This window comes from Mastigoproctus giganteus, chromosome 5 (genome assembly GCF_048544385.1).
Source record: "Mastigoproctus giganteus isolate SK-2022 chromosome 5, ASM4854438v1, whole genome shotgun sequence".
Taxonomy (NCBI): domain Eukaryota; kingdom Metazoa; phylum Arthropoda; class Arachnida; order Uropygi; family Thelyphonidae; genus Mastigoproctus; species Mastigoproctus giganteus.
This window is the reverse complement of record NC_143579.1, coordinates 138,337,624-138,349,638: the sequence shown is the minus strand read 5'-3', so window position 1 is coordinate 138,349,638 and position 12,015 is coordinate 138,337,624. Positions and strand designations below refer to the sequence as shown.

At 37.3% G+C, this 12,015-nt stretch overlaps 1 protein-coding gene across 1 annotated transcript in view; it reads left to right on the top strand.

Moving 5' to 3' along the window:
• LOC150085726 (homeobox protein EMX1-like) overlaps positions 1–8,501 on the top strand; it is a 150,943-nt gene extending 142,442 nt beyond the window's left edge. Inside the window, exon 4 of the mRNA XM_090374665.1 lies at positions 8,220–8,501. Within this exon, the coding sequence (XP_090230791.1) occupies positions 8,220–8,501 (282 nt within the window). The remainder of the gene's footprint in view (positions 1–8,219) is intronic.
• Positions 8,502–12,015: the final 3,514 nt, after the last annotated feature.

The following is a 12,015-nucleotide window of genomic DNA, read 5'->3' as shown; positions in this document are numbered from 1 at the left end:
GAATGATAAACATGGATTAAGAGAACACTTTTTATGGTGTATGTTCCATAAATACCAAATCTTAATTGTGCACTAAGTAACTATTTTTTTATTTCTGTTTACATTTAGAAACTGTTAAACACAACGAGCAGATACGAGTACGCAAAATCAACACATCCTGTTTTTAATTTTATTTGATGTGTCAAGCGCTTCTTTGCCATCCTTCTCCGAAATAAACGTACCATTCTACATGAATGAAGAACCATAAGCCGGATTTTATAATAAAATTAACCTTTAGTTCTACTTGTTTTATACTCATACTAATCAATTTACTCATATCTGTCTTATATTCATACTAATCAACCAAACACCCAAGTGAGACGTCTTTCAGTGAAAGGTGATTTTACTTTGAACTAGCGCCTTGCAAGAGCTTTTTTTTGCTAAACATCAAGCAACCCTGCTGTCTGCTTTCAAATGCCTGCGGATGTTTAGAATATCTGTGGGTGGAAGTATCAGCGGGTTTATGAAAATTCTCTCGAAGAGTACTTGATACTAAGCGCTAGCGCATGCATTTTAATAGCTTGATTCAAATGAAAACTTTAAGCCTTCTTCTCTCCTCTCCTCTCTTCTCTTCTCTTAGAAATGTCTTCTGTGGAGCATCTTGGGATCAGCATGACACTTTAAAAATTAATATTCAGAGTAAAAAATATATATATACATAATACGATGTCGTCCTAGAGGAACTTAAAGCTTTCAGCTGGATTAAAATTCAACTACTTTTCCTTGTTGGTAATGTTCGGGGGTATTTCGTCTAAAAATGCATTAAAGGTATAGAGAAATAAGCGTATGTACTCTTTATAAAATACAGAAAAATTAAGTCTGCACTTAAGTAGCCTCATCATATAGAATACTGAAATAAAAACTGATATTACTGTAAATTACTAGAACTTAATTTATAAACAATTTATTAGTTAATAAGCAATAGCTAATATTAGCTATTGTTTAATACGCAGTTCTGTTTTTTCTAATCGACAGCTTTTAGTTTTACAAGCAGCAAACTAGAGCCCAGAAAGAATTTTTTATTTTTGTTACTAAATCACTGACGATCCCAACGAGTGATTTTTACAATCGATACCACCGGCTGGTGGTATCGATTGTAAAATTGTATAAATTTCATTCTGTACAACGTTAACCCCATTTTTTCCGGGTCATTAAGTAACAAACAGAATAGTAAAAATCAAGCATCGTGTTTTTATTCTCAGAAAGTGTTGGCAAGCAAATTAGAATTCTGTTGTAGTAACTGAAGCTTTTGTTTGTCTGTTTGCAACCTTCGGTTCGAAGTGAGTAACAGTTGAGAAAAATTTACGAACTGTTACACAAGAATTCCTCCATAATCCTTAAAAATGATGTTAATTACAGAAATTTTAAGTCCAGATCGCAGTGTGAGGTATGTTACGTACACCATCCTCCAACACGCACTGGACCGCATCATCTCTGTGTACTACTATGACGTATAGCGTTTCGGCACTTATCACTCGTTTGGAGAGAGGTCTCGATTCTATTCCCGTTGACTACAAAAGGTTGGTGATGTTGTAGGATATTAGGCGCTTCAACTCTTAATATCCTACAACATATTGCGCCGTATATACAGTACTGACCACATTGCGCCCTATATATAGTACTGCGTTTGCCTGAAAACCTGAGTTTCCTGGACACCTACTAACCACGAAAACCTGAGTTTCCTGGACACCTACTAATTGAGTCGCATTCTAAAAAATAAAAAAAAAAACAAAAAAAACGATACAGGGACTTTTTATGACAAATTCCTCGCATCATTGATTGGATCCAACTTCAGGTCTTTCTCACCCGATGTGGGGAGGACATTGATTACATCAACTATGCCACCCTCGAGGACTCCCCACTGAGGGACTATGGTGATTATATCAACTGTTCTACCTGCGAGGGCTACGACTTGAAGAATTTCTAAAAATCCTTTTAATCAAGGCCAATCTCAGGCTAAGGAATTTGAATTTTCCCGAGTTTTTAAGCTCGTAAAATATGAAGACCCGGCTCTGTGTGTGTGCGTGCGTGCGTGCGTGCGCGCGCGCACACACACACACACACACACACACATACACTACGTAGTGAGGAGGCGGGGGATATCTCGGTGATGCTGGTCCTCTAGATAACATTACTGGGATCCAGCGCCCGCAATTTAGATTCCATTGGAGTGCTTGAACTGTGTTGCGAACAGTGGAAGTTAGGAAAGGTGGGGGGATCTAATGCGTGTGGGGCTGAGTTTGAACGTGCCACTTTGCCGTTACCTCAAGATAGGAAATTCTAAGATGGTTCCCCAGGATCAATCGAGAGTGAGTCCACCTGTAAAAGCCAAATGTTCCGATGTCTGCATTGTTCGAGAGACGGGATTCAGGCTGGAGTAAATATGGGTGTGATGCTTAGGTATCTATCCGTGGCGTTCCACTCTCCAGTGCATTTATTGCTTTCCTACCTTTGTACCAGAATGACAACGGTTCATGTTAAAAAGTACTGTGAGTAGAACAGTGGTTTGAGAAGAGTCATGTGGTCGCCCTTCTGTTTCCTCCCTAGAGCTCGTATCTAAATTTGTAAGAACAGTTGAGAACTAAAACAAATCATTCCAGTTGAAGTAGCTATACCCTTAGGTCAAGAACGCAGCAAGATTCCGGTCTCCATATGCCAAAACCTTGTGTAAAGTGTGCCCCAGATGGGTTTTGATGTTTTCTTTATATTCCTCCATTACCACATAAATCAGAGAAGATTCTTCTAATTCGACATTTCACTAGAATATTACCAGCAATAATATTGATACTGTTGGCTCTTTTCGCTTGGTTTCTTCCAATACACAGTGCATGATAATGTATATTTCGTTACATTAGTAAAAATGTAATGAGGTGCGACTGGGCTAAAAACGAATGAGAGAGGGGGGGGGATTGATCGGTTGATAATTCGAAAACAGCCATGAAATGAACAAGGAAAAACGCACAAATCAGAAAAAAAATTACTGCTCAGTTTTATAATACTCATCTATTTGTACAAAAGGAACGAAATGATTGATCAAGTTTTGACGTTTCCAATAACAATGTAAAAGGAAGACAGCAGTAGTGATTTGCAACGTGATATATAGAGGCAGGAAAGGGAATGATGGACAGAAACACAAACTATGTCACAATATTGCCTCGCTCCTCCAGCCGATCAGATAAAGATAGCCAGCAGGAGGCTGAAATCCAATCTACAACGTGTAGGCGTGGACCACCTTTTTTTGAACTATAGTACGTAAACATTTGAGTCGGCTGGGTCACCAATATGTACTGCTTGTCGCCGCGCGTGTAGACATCTTTACGGCTTCTACGTAAATAGGCCGAGTGTAATAATGCGAGGTCGTAGAAGTTTTTAAAAGATATGAAAATGTAATTTAGGAGGCAATTTAAAGAGCATTGGGAAATCAAAGTAATAGAAGTTATTAAATAATCTTTTTTGATGCACCAGTTATCTTTAACTGTAATGGATGGTTTTCTTTCTCAGTAGTGCTTATCAGTCTCCTTCAGACAGCGCGAAATTCACCCAAACTTTCAGCATTTTTCGAAAAGAGTTTTCCTGAAAGGCGAGTTTTCTGTGTAGTTCTATCCTATAAGTCGCGATTACGAACCGACTGACAACTGCAAAAAGTTCAAATGCCAAAATCATTTCTACAAATTTGATGAAAACGTGAGTCTGCTTGAGACAAAAAAACAAATTCCATTAACACATTATCTGATTAGCATGACTAGAGTCCTTGGGTTCTTCTGACGCGTAACCATGGGATATTTAGGTACGGGATGTTAAGTACGTACTGCAACATGACAGTACTTAAGCCTCCCGGAAAGCAGTTTTAGTAGGGCGGAAGGATGGGCGAGAAAAATTGTAGGCATACGAACCGATATAACTGGCATGTCTTCTGTGGCTCTGTCACAGAAATCCACTTCATATGTCAGCGTCCGATAGAAGTGGCGACTTTGTTAATCCCGTACTCATAGTGAGACATTCTCTTGCTTCAGCTGCACGACTCTCCACTTCTGTGTTTTGATAAGGTTCTATTACCAAATGTTTGGCTCCCTGCTTCAGCTCTAATTCCAGGCCAAAAGCTTGGCGAGTAAAGAGCTGTCAGTAGTGTATTCACCATCGAGGGGACGTTCAACGTGTTTTAGAGACCATAGCGCCATCTATTGAATATTAAGAGCCCTTGACTTTGAGGTGACTAAAAGTAGGAGTCACTATAGAAACATCCGCTTTGCTCTCGTAGCTGTCTCTGATTCCATTGTGTGGCATATCGTAGGCAGCGTATTGTTGCTCAAAAGAGGTCATGAAAAGGGATCCGAACAGGGGTCCTGCTTCTCACAAAAGTGGACGAAAGATTACAGAAAAGCTTGTGTGTAAACGGGATTGAGTTGTAGAGAGTGGCCTGGAAATCCTAGTTTAAAGAAGATGGTGAATAAAATGTATTTTAGGGAAAGTCTCTGAATGTCTCCCACTCCTTTTCCCAAAGGTTGCGGAAGTCAACAAAGAATCTACGATGACAAGAAGTCAGAAAGCTGCCACTGCTTATGTTGAAGTCAATATTATGGGATGTGTAAGAGACATCCACTGTATTTGGCTTCCAAATTCTTTAAATTTTTCGACGGAGTTTTAACATTGAAATCCATAGGGCGATATTATAAAATATATTCGCGGTACTTATCGGAAAACACTTTAGTGCGCTTTATAACTGTATTCCAAAGATATGGAACTTTCTTATACGTTCAGATCACGCGCGTTTAACTGCGATTTCGTTCTCAAGGGTTTATATGAGTTTCTAAGTCAAGTATTCTTTTTTTTTTTTTTTTTTTTTTTTCTAGAGGGGCGAGAGCGAAATAGAAGTACATACTGTGCCAGGATATTTTGTTGGCTGGTCTGTGTCAGGGAGATTTTAATATATTTTTTTTTTCTCAAATATAAATAATTAAATCCGTTTTTCTTTATCAAAACATTAAACATATTCTTCTCTGCCGTCATCAGTCTTGTAGAAGGTACAAGATCAGTTATCTCTGATTCATTTAATAAATAACTTTTCTAATAATTATCAGAAAATTTAATATCACAACGTGAATTAACAACGTTTTAGTAATATGCTCCGCAGCAATGGGATTTAGTTTTAATAGTGGCATATGATGTAAGAAAGCAAGTGATAAAGCATCAGCCAAAAAAAAAAAAAAAAAACTTTCCGTATCTCCTGTCCAACCCGTCAATAAGTTATCTAGTTTCTTGAATTTATTCAAACTACTTCTACACCAACAGATGGAAAGTTGTTCCAACAATCAACCACTCGCTAGCCTCAGGCAAACCTCTGTACAATCTAACCTGCAACCATCCTTCCACAATTTCAATTTGACTTCTTGAAAGGGTTAAGGGTAGTCTTAACTTAATAAGACTATCCTTTCATACTCTTCTCACTGATCTCGTTGCCCTTCTCTGCAACCCTTCCAGCAGCTCTGCATGCTTCCTAAAATGAGGCCTCCCTTCAGACCTGTATGCAGTACTCAGTACTCATGCATCCTAACCTTGTGCAATAGGACATTCGCCTCCATTTCCCTGATGGCAAAGTTCCTGTATATCATTGACAAAACTCTATAAGCTGTCTGGCAGCATGCCTGCACTCTCAGATAACTTCATATCTGACTGCCCAGATCTTTTTCGTTTTCCATTACTATGAGGTCAATGCCACACAGTTGGTATATTAATCTGAAATTACTGCTACCCATAGAGTCCCATGCAGTTGTTAATGTTAAATTTCAAGTGCTATTTCTCAGCCTATCTGCCTAATATTTCTAGATCTTGTTGCAGTAGCATACCTTGATTACTGTTATTAACCACCTTGCCAACTTTGTCATCTGCAAACTTGGACAATAAGCCTGACATATCTTATCAATAAATATAGAAAGAATCAATAGGCCCAGTATTGAGCCCTGGGGAACTCCACTAATAACATTATCCGATGAAGAGCAGTGTCCATTAAAAAGTACACTTGTCTTTTCCCACTCAACCATCCCTTTATATTAACTTGCCCATAATACTACGCTCCTCCAATTTATATAGCAGTCTTTTATATTCAGAAGTATCAAAAGCTTTCTGAAATCTTATCAACAAAAACTCTAGGATGCTATTTTAAAATGTTGTTCCATCGTTAGGCTCTTGGGCCCAAGCTTCTTTGCAACACTGCTATAAATAGCTTATTCTTGTAGTAATTAAATAGGAATAACTCAATGAACGTGTCAGTATGCAAAAAAATAAAAAGGCACTTTTGACCAATATGGATTTAATCCAAACTACTGTTGTATGGTGTAATGGAAATTGTGTATTTGTGAAAAAAACAGTAAGTTGGTGAAACAACAGGAACACTAGTATGACGCAGTCATACTAGTATTCCTGTTTCCCTATACACATACGAAGTTATAGCACACCGAAGAACCACGTTGATAAAAGGTATCATTCATTTAACCCTTTCTCATTGTTCTACTGAGCGTTCTTGATTGAAATGACCCATGCGGTCTCTCGCGTGTTTATTAAGGAACATCCACTCTCCAATATTTAGCTGCATCATTTACCCCATACGGGTGGCCCATCGGTGCCGGATATAGCTTCCTTCCGTCTACCGGATGTGCATTAACGAAAGGAAAATGACCAGTGGTCGAACGTTTAACTCCAGTAGTTTATCGGATATTCTTCATTTTCTCTTTCGACCCCCCTTCCCCTAGTCGTACTACGAGCACTTCTGTGTGTGCCCAATTTTGTGTGGCGCTGCGTGTGATAGCAAAAGGCCTTGTGCCCAATCTAATTCAAGGGTTAAAGTGTATTGGGAGCATAAGTATTAGTGAAAGGGCGACGATTCGTCCGTCTATTGCCTAAAAATCGATTTTTCTTTCTTAAATCGGTTTGCTTCTTTTATGGAAATAAGAAACCAGAATTAGAGCGACGAATTGTCGCCCTATGTCAAATTAAGACAAAGGGGACAGCTATAAAATATCTTTCTGTCACGAACAGGATTCTAACCCAAATTTCTCCATTCAGCAAATACTTTAACAAAGAGGAATCACCAAGTTTTGTTATCTTCTGTTTTGTTTAACCTGATGTGAATGTAAATAAACTATATATATATATATATATATATATATATATATATTTTTTTTTTTTTTTTTTTTTTTTGGTAGTAATCTGAGCTGTATTTCACGTCAAATATAAATATATTTTCTTTAATATAAATTTAATTTTGCTTCTGAGTACAAAATGTCTATACCTCAGAAAAATGTGCTGTAGCCAGGGCAAATAATGTTAAACTTTTTAAATATGTTCATGATATTTATACTTTTTGATGCTTTTTAAGATAATAGTTATATATTAATATCGAGGTAAATAAATAATTGAATTTACTTTAGAGAATTAATTAAAAATTTTATGACTTAGAAATGGTATTCTCAATGTCTTAAATTTTAAAAATAAATGTCGCTCTAAGACGAGTGGTTTCCGGTCTCTACGTCGTAAACCAATGCCAATTATTATTATTATTAATACTTTAAATAACACCACTCAAGATACAAAAAAAAAAAAAAAAAGTTTGCATTAAATTTTAAAGGAGAGGAGAAAACGCAGTGAAATATATGAGAAGCCGATCCCTTAAATTTACACTAGAATTCTGCCCGTTCACCAATCCGAAAATTTGTGAACCACAGTAATGAGAAGTTCGTCCCCTTTGCCGCACGGCACACTTTATACCCTAGCTGCTATTACAATGTCACGATTACTATTTTCCCCCACCTTGTGAAAAATGCTAGTGTTCGACTCCCATCTAAGAGGGAAGTTCCTTCTCTCTTAGATGGAAGTCGCAGAGTTGCCAGCGAGCGTTGCACCGGTTTTTATTCCGGTTAAATAGTCAAACCGAGCATAAATGCCCATTTTACAGACAATGTCGTTACCCACCATGGCCGTGTGAGTGTGTTGTTATTGCCTTAGGCATGACCATTCATTTCTGTAGGTTATCTCTTCTACTTTGTTCAAATTAAGGCATAGGAAGTTAATCAAGCGCTGAACTTTCCACTATTAATCTGTGCCCATCCTTATCGTGAAGCTTTTTAAAAAAATGTTCTTTATATATTTCCATAAATATGTATAAACCTGTGTATGTATCGTTGCAGGTCAAGGTATGGTTCCAGAATAGAAGAACGAAGCACAAACGTCAGAAACAAGAAGAGGAACAAAGCGCCCGCCAGACGGAACAAAAATCTTCCTCTTCTTCCTCCTCCTCTGATTCCAAAGGTTCCCTTCATTTGACCGAAGACCGAACATCGCCACAATCGCCAAAAAGGAAGCTGTCTTCTTCTCATCTCGCAGACAAATGGGCGTCAGACCAGTCACGGGCTGATGACGTGGAGGTCGAAGTTCACAGTCGCAATGATTCTCCGGCAAGCAACTCTTGAACTCGTGTTAGCATGAAGTGGAACTTTCAAACTGACCGTTGTGTGTGTGCATTCGCTCCACGAAATAGCTACGTATGGACTTTTTTGTTCGTACAAGTAGCGTGACCGTTGTTTCGTAGTGCCTACTACAAACGGAGGAGGATGGCGCGGGTCTCCCCTCCTGTCTCACAGTGTTGATCTAATGTCTGAAGGTCCGAGTGAAACTCTGTAACAGTCAATACACAGTCATTGAATGCACTGTACAATGCGTATTATTCCTATTGTCAAAGAAGTAGTTTGTCTGTATACGATTCTAAGAAACAAGAAACGCTGGTTGACTGCAGCCAGTATGTACAACGTGACTTGTAAAATGCTTCTTGCGTTTCTAGATGACCCGCGAATACAACTTTTTTTTTCACCTTCTTTCTCACCGCATGTAGAAGTGCAAGAAAATGCTGAACGACAACAGCAGATGCACATCATGTTTTCACGCAAGATGTATGGAACTGGAAAGCAACACATCGCCATGAACTGTCTGTAAATATCGCACACTCAGCATCACAGTATTAAATGTACATTAGAACAGAACATAGGACTACAATTGTAAAGTATGGTATCCTATCTTTATATTACTCATAACTTTTGCTGAAAAACTGCTAGAGATGAAATTCTGAATGTATATTAATGAAATTCTTTTTGTGTGTGTGCGCGCGCGCGAAAGAGAGAGAGGTAGGTTCGTAAACCATGCAAGTTTTATTACAGTGAAGGCCTATGTTTAACAGACAAGTAGCGTGATCCTTGAGCTCGTTACTACCTGTACAAAGACCCGTTGAATGCCGTTTGACTAGTGCCACAATGCAAAGTTCCTATTATGCTATGCGATCCCTCAGAAAGAACTGCAAAAAGACAGTCAGTCCATACAAGTGTCATATTATAGTAATACTGAACATAAATAGGATTTTAATTGCAAAATTATTAATATAGAAGATAATCCTGTTTTTTTTTTTTTTTTTTTGACAGATTCTGATTGTTAGAAATGAATGTTGATTGAATTTACAAACGGACAGACCAGGTAGCAAATTGTTTATTCTGTGACAAATTACCGCAGTGTTTCTTATACTAAAGAAACGCAGCACGTAATTAAATTCCTACAAAGTACTCTGGCCTCAAAATGTTTGTTTGGACCATCCTACTAGTGTGTTAAAATAGGCGCTTTCGAACGTATCCCAACCTACAGACTCCGCCCTCCCCCACACTCATCCACACTTTACTGTATTGCCATTGAATAAACCCACTTGTTTATATTTAGCCTTAATTAGAAATTCGCTTCGGTCTACGCATTTTATTAAAAAGAAGGAATTATTGAAATCTGTTCCTCCAAGAAGTTTATTAAAAATCCCCCTGCAGACTATAATCACTGCTCATTGACAGTAGCCTTTTTTATAATTTTTTTATTTAGACAAGGGACAGAAGTCATAACTCAATAGAAACAAATACTCATATAGAAACTATACAGCAACACGGATTACTGTTCAAGTTGAAAGTCTGATTTCCAGGTAGATTCCATTCGTTCTTTTCCATACGCTTAATTTCTTTTAATTAAATACAAAGAGTCATGCAGATGATTTCACCTTAACCAGAATCGCCACTTATTTTTATTTGCTTAAACTTGTTTTCCATCGTATTTAGTTGTCACATTGATCATTCAAGTGTTGTTCTCTTCACTTCGTAATCAGGTTTACTTAGCGAAAAATATGCTTGTTCCCTAGGTTTTAATATTAATTCAAGGAGTTTGTGATGAATTTACAAAAGTCATTGTCACTTAATGTTTGTGAAGGTAACTTGAAGACGTGAATATCATTTTCCTTTGCTGTTACTTTTCTTCCTCAGAGTAAAAGTCAAAATTAGAGAATACCGGTTTGAAGAAATCTTTGTAATGGTGTCGTATTCCAGCGATTAAAAACCTTTTGGAATTAAACTGTACAGGAGGTTTATTTTATTTTAATGTGATCGTTTTAATTTATTTTCTGTAATTTTATAATCATGCAGTTATGTTCTCTAATACAAATGCTTATTGTTGGCTTCGACGAGTGCATTAAGTAGGAAAATTCAACTTCAAAAGAAAACTCAAAGATGAAATAAATATGGTGATGCCAGTTTGTAGAATCATGCGACTTTTAAAAATTCTACAAATTTGGTCATTGGTGGTTCAATGTCCTGAAGTTTAACCAGAAACAACCATGCTAATCTTCAGGTCTCGGTAGCCTCTGATTCATCTTGTTTTATTTTCGGTACGAAAGCGAATGGAAATTCTCTGTGTGGTGCTTCTTTCCCTCCTCACTCTTCTGTTTTTCAGACAAAAGCTATTTCGTATTAAATGTCTTGGAAGATAAAAAAACAAATACTGTAATAGCGTTTGTTAATATTAACAGTACGACATAAGAAAGTGAAGCATATGTAGCATTGGATGCTGAAGAAAGGAACAAAACGAATTATTAAAGTAACCTGTGTAACTTAATTCATTGTTTTTATTCATTTAATTTAAGCATTTGTCAAACCATATATATTTACATGTCTCTCAGTTAAATATATTTAGCTGGGAGTTTATTCCGGTAGCCAATGATACTCTTGTTAAAGGTTTCTTACATCTAGTCTCCGATCATTCTTCTTAATTTGAATCTACTCCCGAGTGTCATTTGCTCGAGAAAAAAAAAAAAAAAAAAAGATACCTTCATTGTGTTTAGTTTCTATAAAATTCATTTACCTCAATCAAGTTCCCGCATCGGATGGAAAAGACTAGTTCGAGTCCCGTCAATGACGCGAGGAATTTTTATGGATCTTTTTCACAGTGTGGTTACGTTAGTTGGTCTCAGGCGAGGGTAGCATAGTTTTTTTTTTTTTTTTTTTACTCAAGGAATCTCGGAATTTTTGTCAAGCAAGGAAAATCAACCACAGAACACGTGCAATTTACAGACATATTACATATGCCCTAATATAGCCTGAGTTGCTGATGCTTCTAAAACACTGCAACAACCAACCAACCTCAATAAAGTGACCATTTAGATTCTTTGTTTCAAGACATTAATTCATTGAATTTGAGTACCTTCCAATACGAAAATTCCGTTGTATCCGCAATTAGTCTCATTGCTCTTGTCTGTAGCTTATCCAGCAGGTCCACATTCTTTTAAAACTTGGTTTCCAAATCTGCATGCAATATTCAATACACTGCCTAACCTTGCAGTCATAAAACAAAATAACCCCGTAATTGTTTCTGCTGGCAAAGTTCCTCTTAATTAATAGAACCCCAGTGCAGCCTGTCTGCACTGATGAGAAATCCACTTACCCTACCTCTTCCGATACCTCTGTTTGTTAATTTTTAGGTTATAAATTAACCGTGCTTGTCATCCAAATCCATGAATTTGCATTTACCAATACACTACTATGATTACATATTATACTAAACTTTAATAAACCTGATTATTGCTGCTGGCTACTTTGTCATATCGTCGTCATTATCACTAATGTATATTAGAAC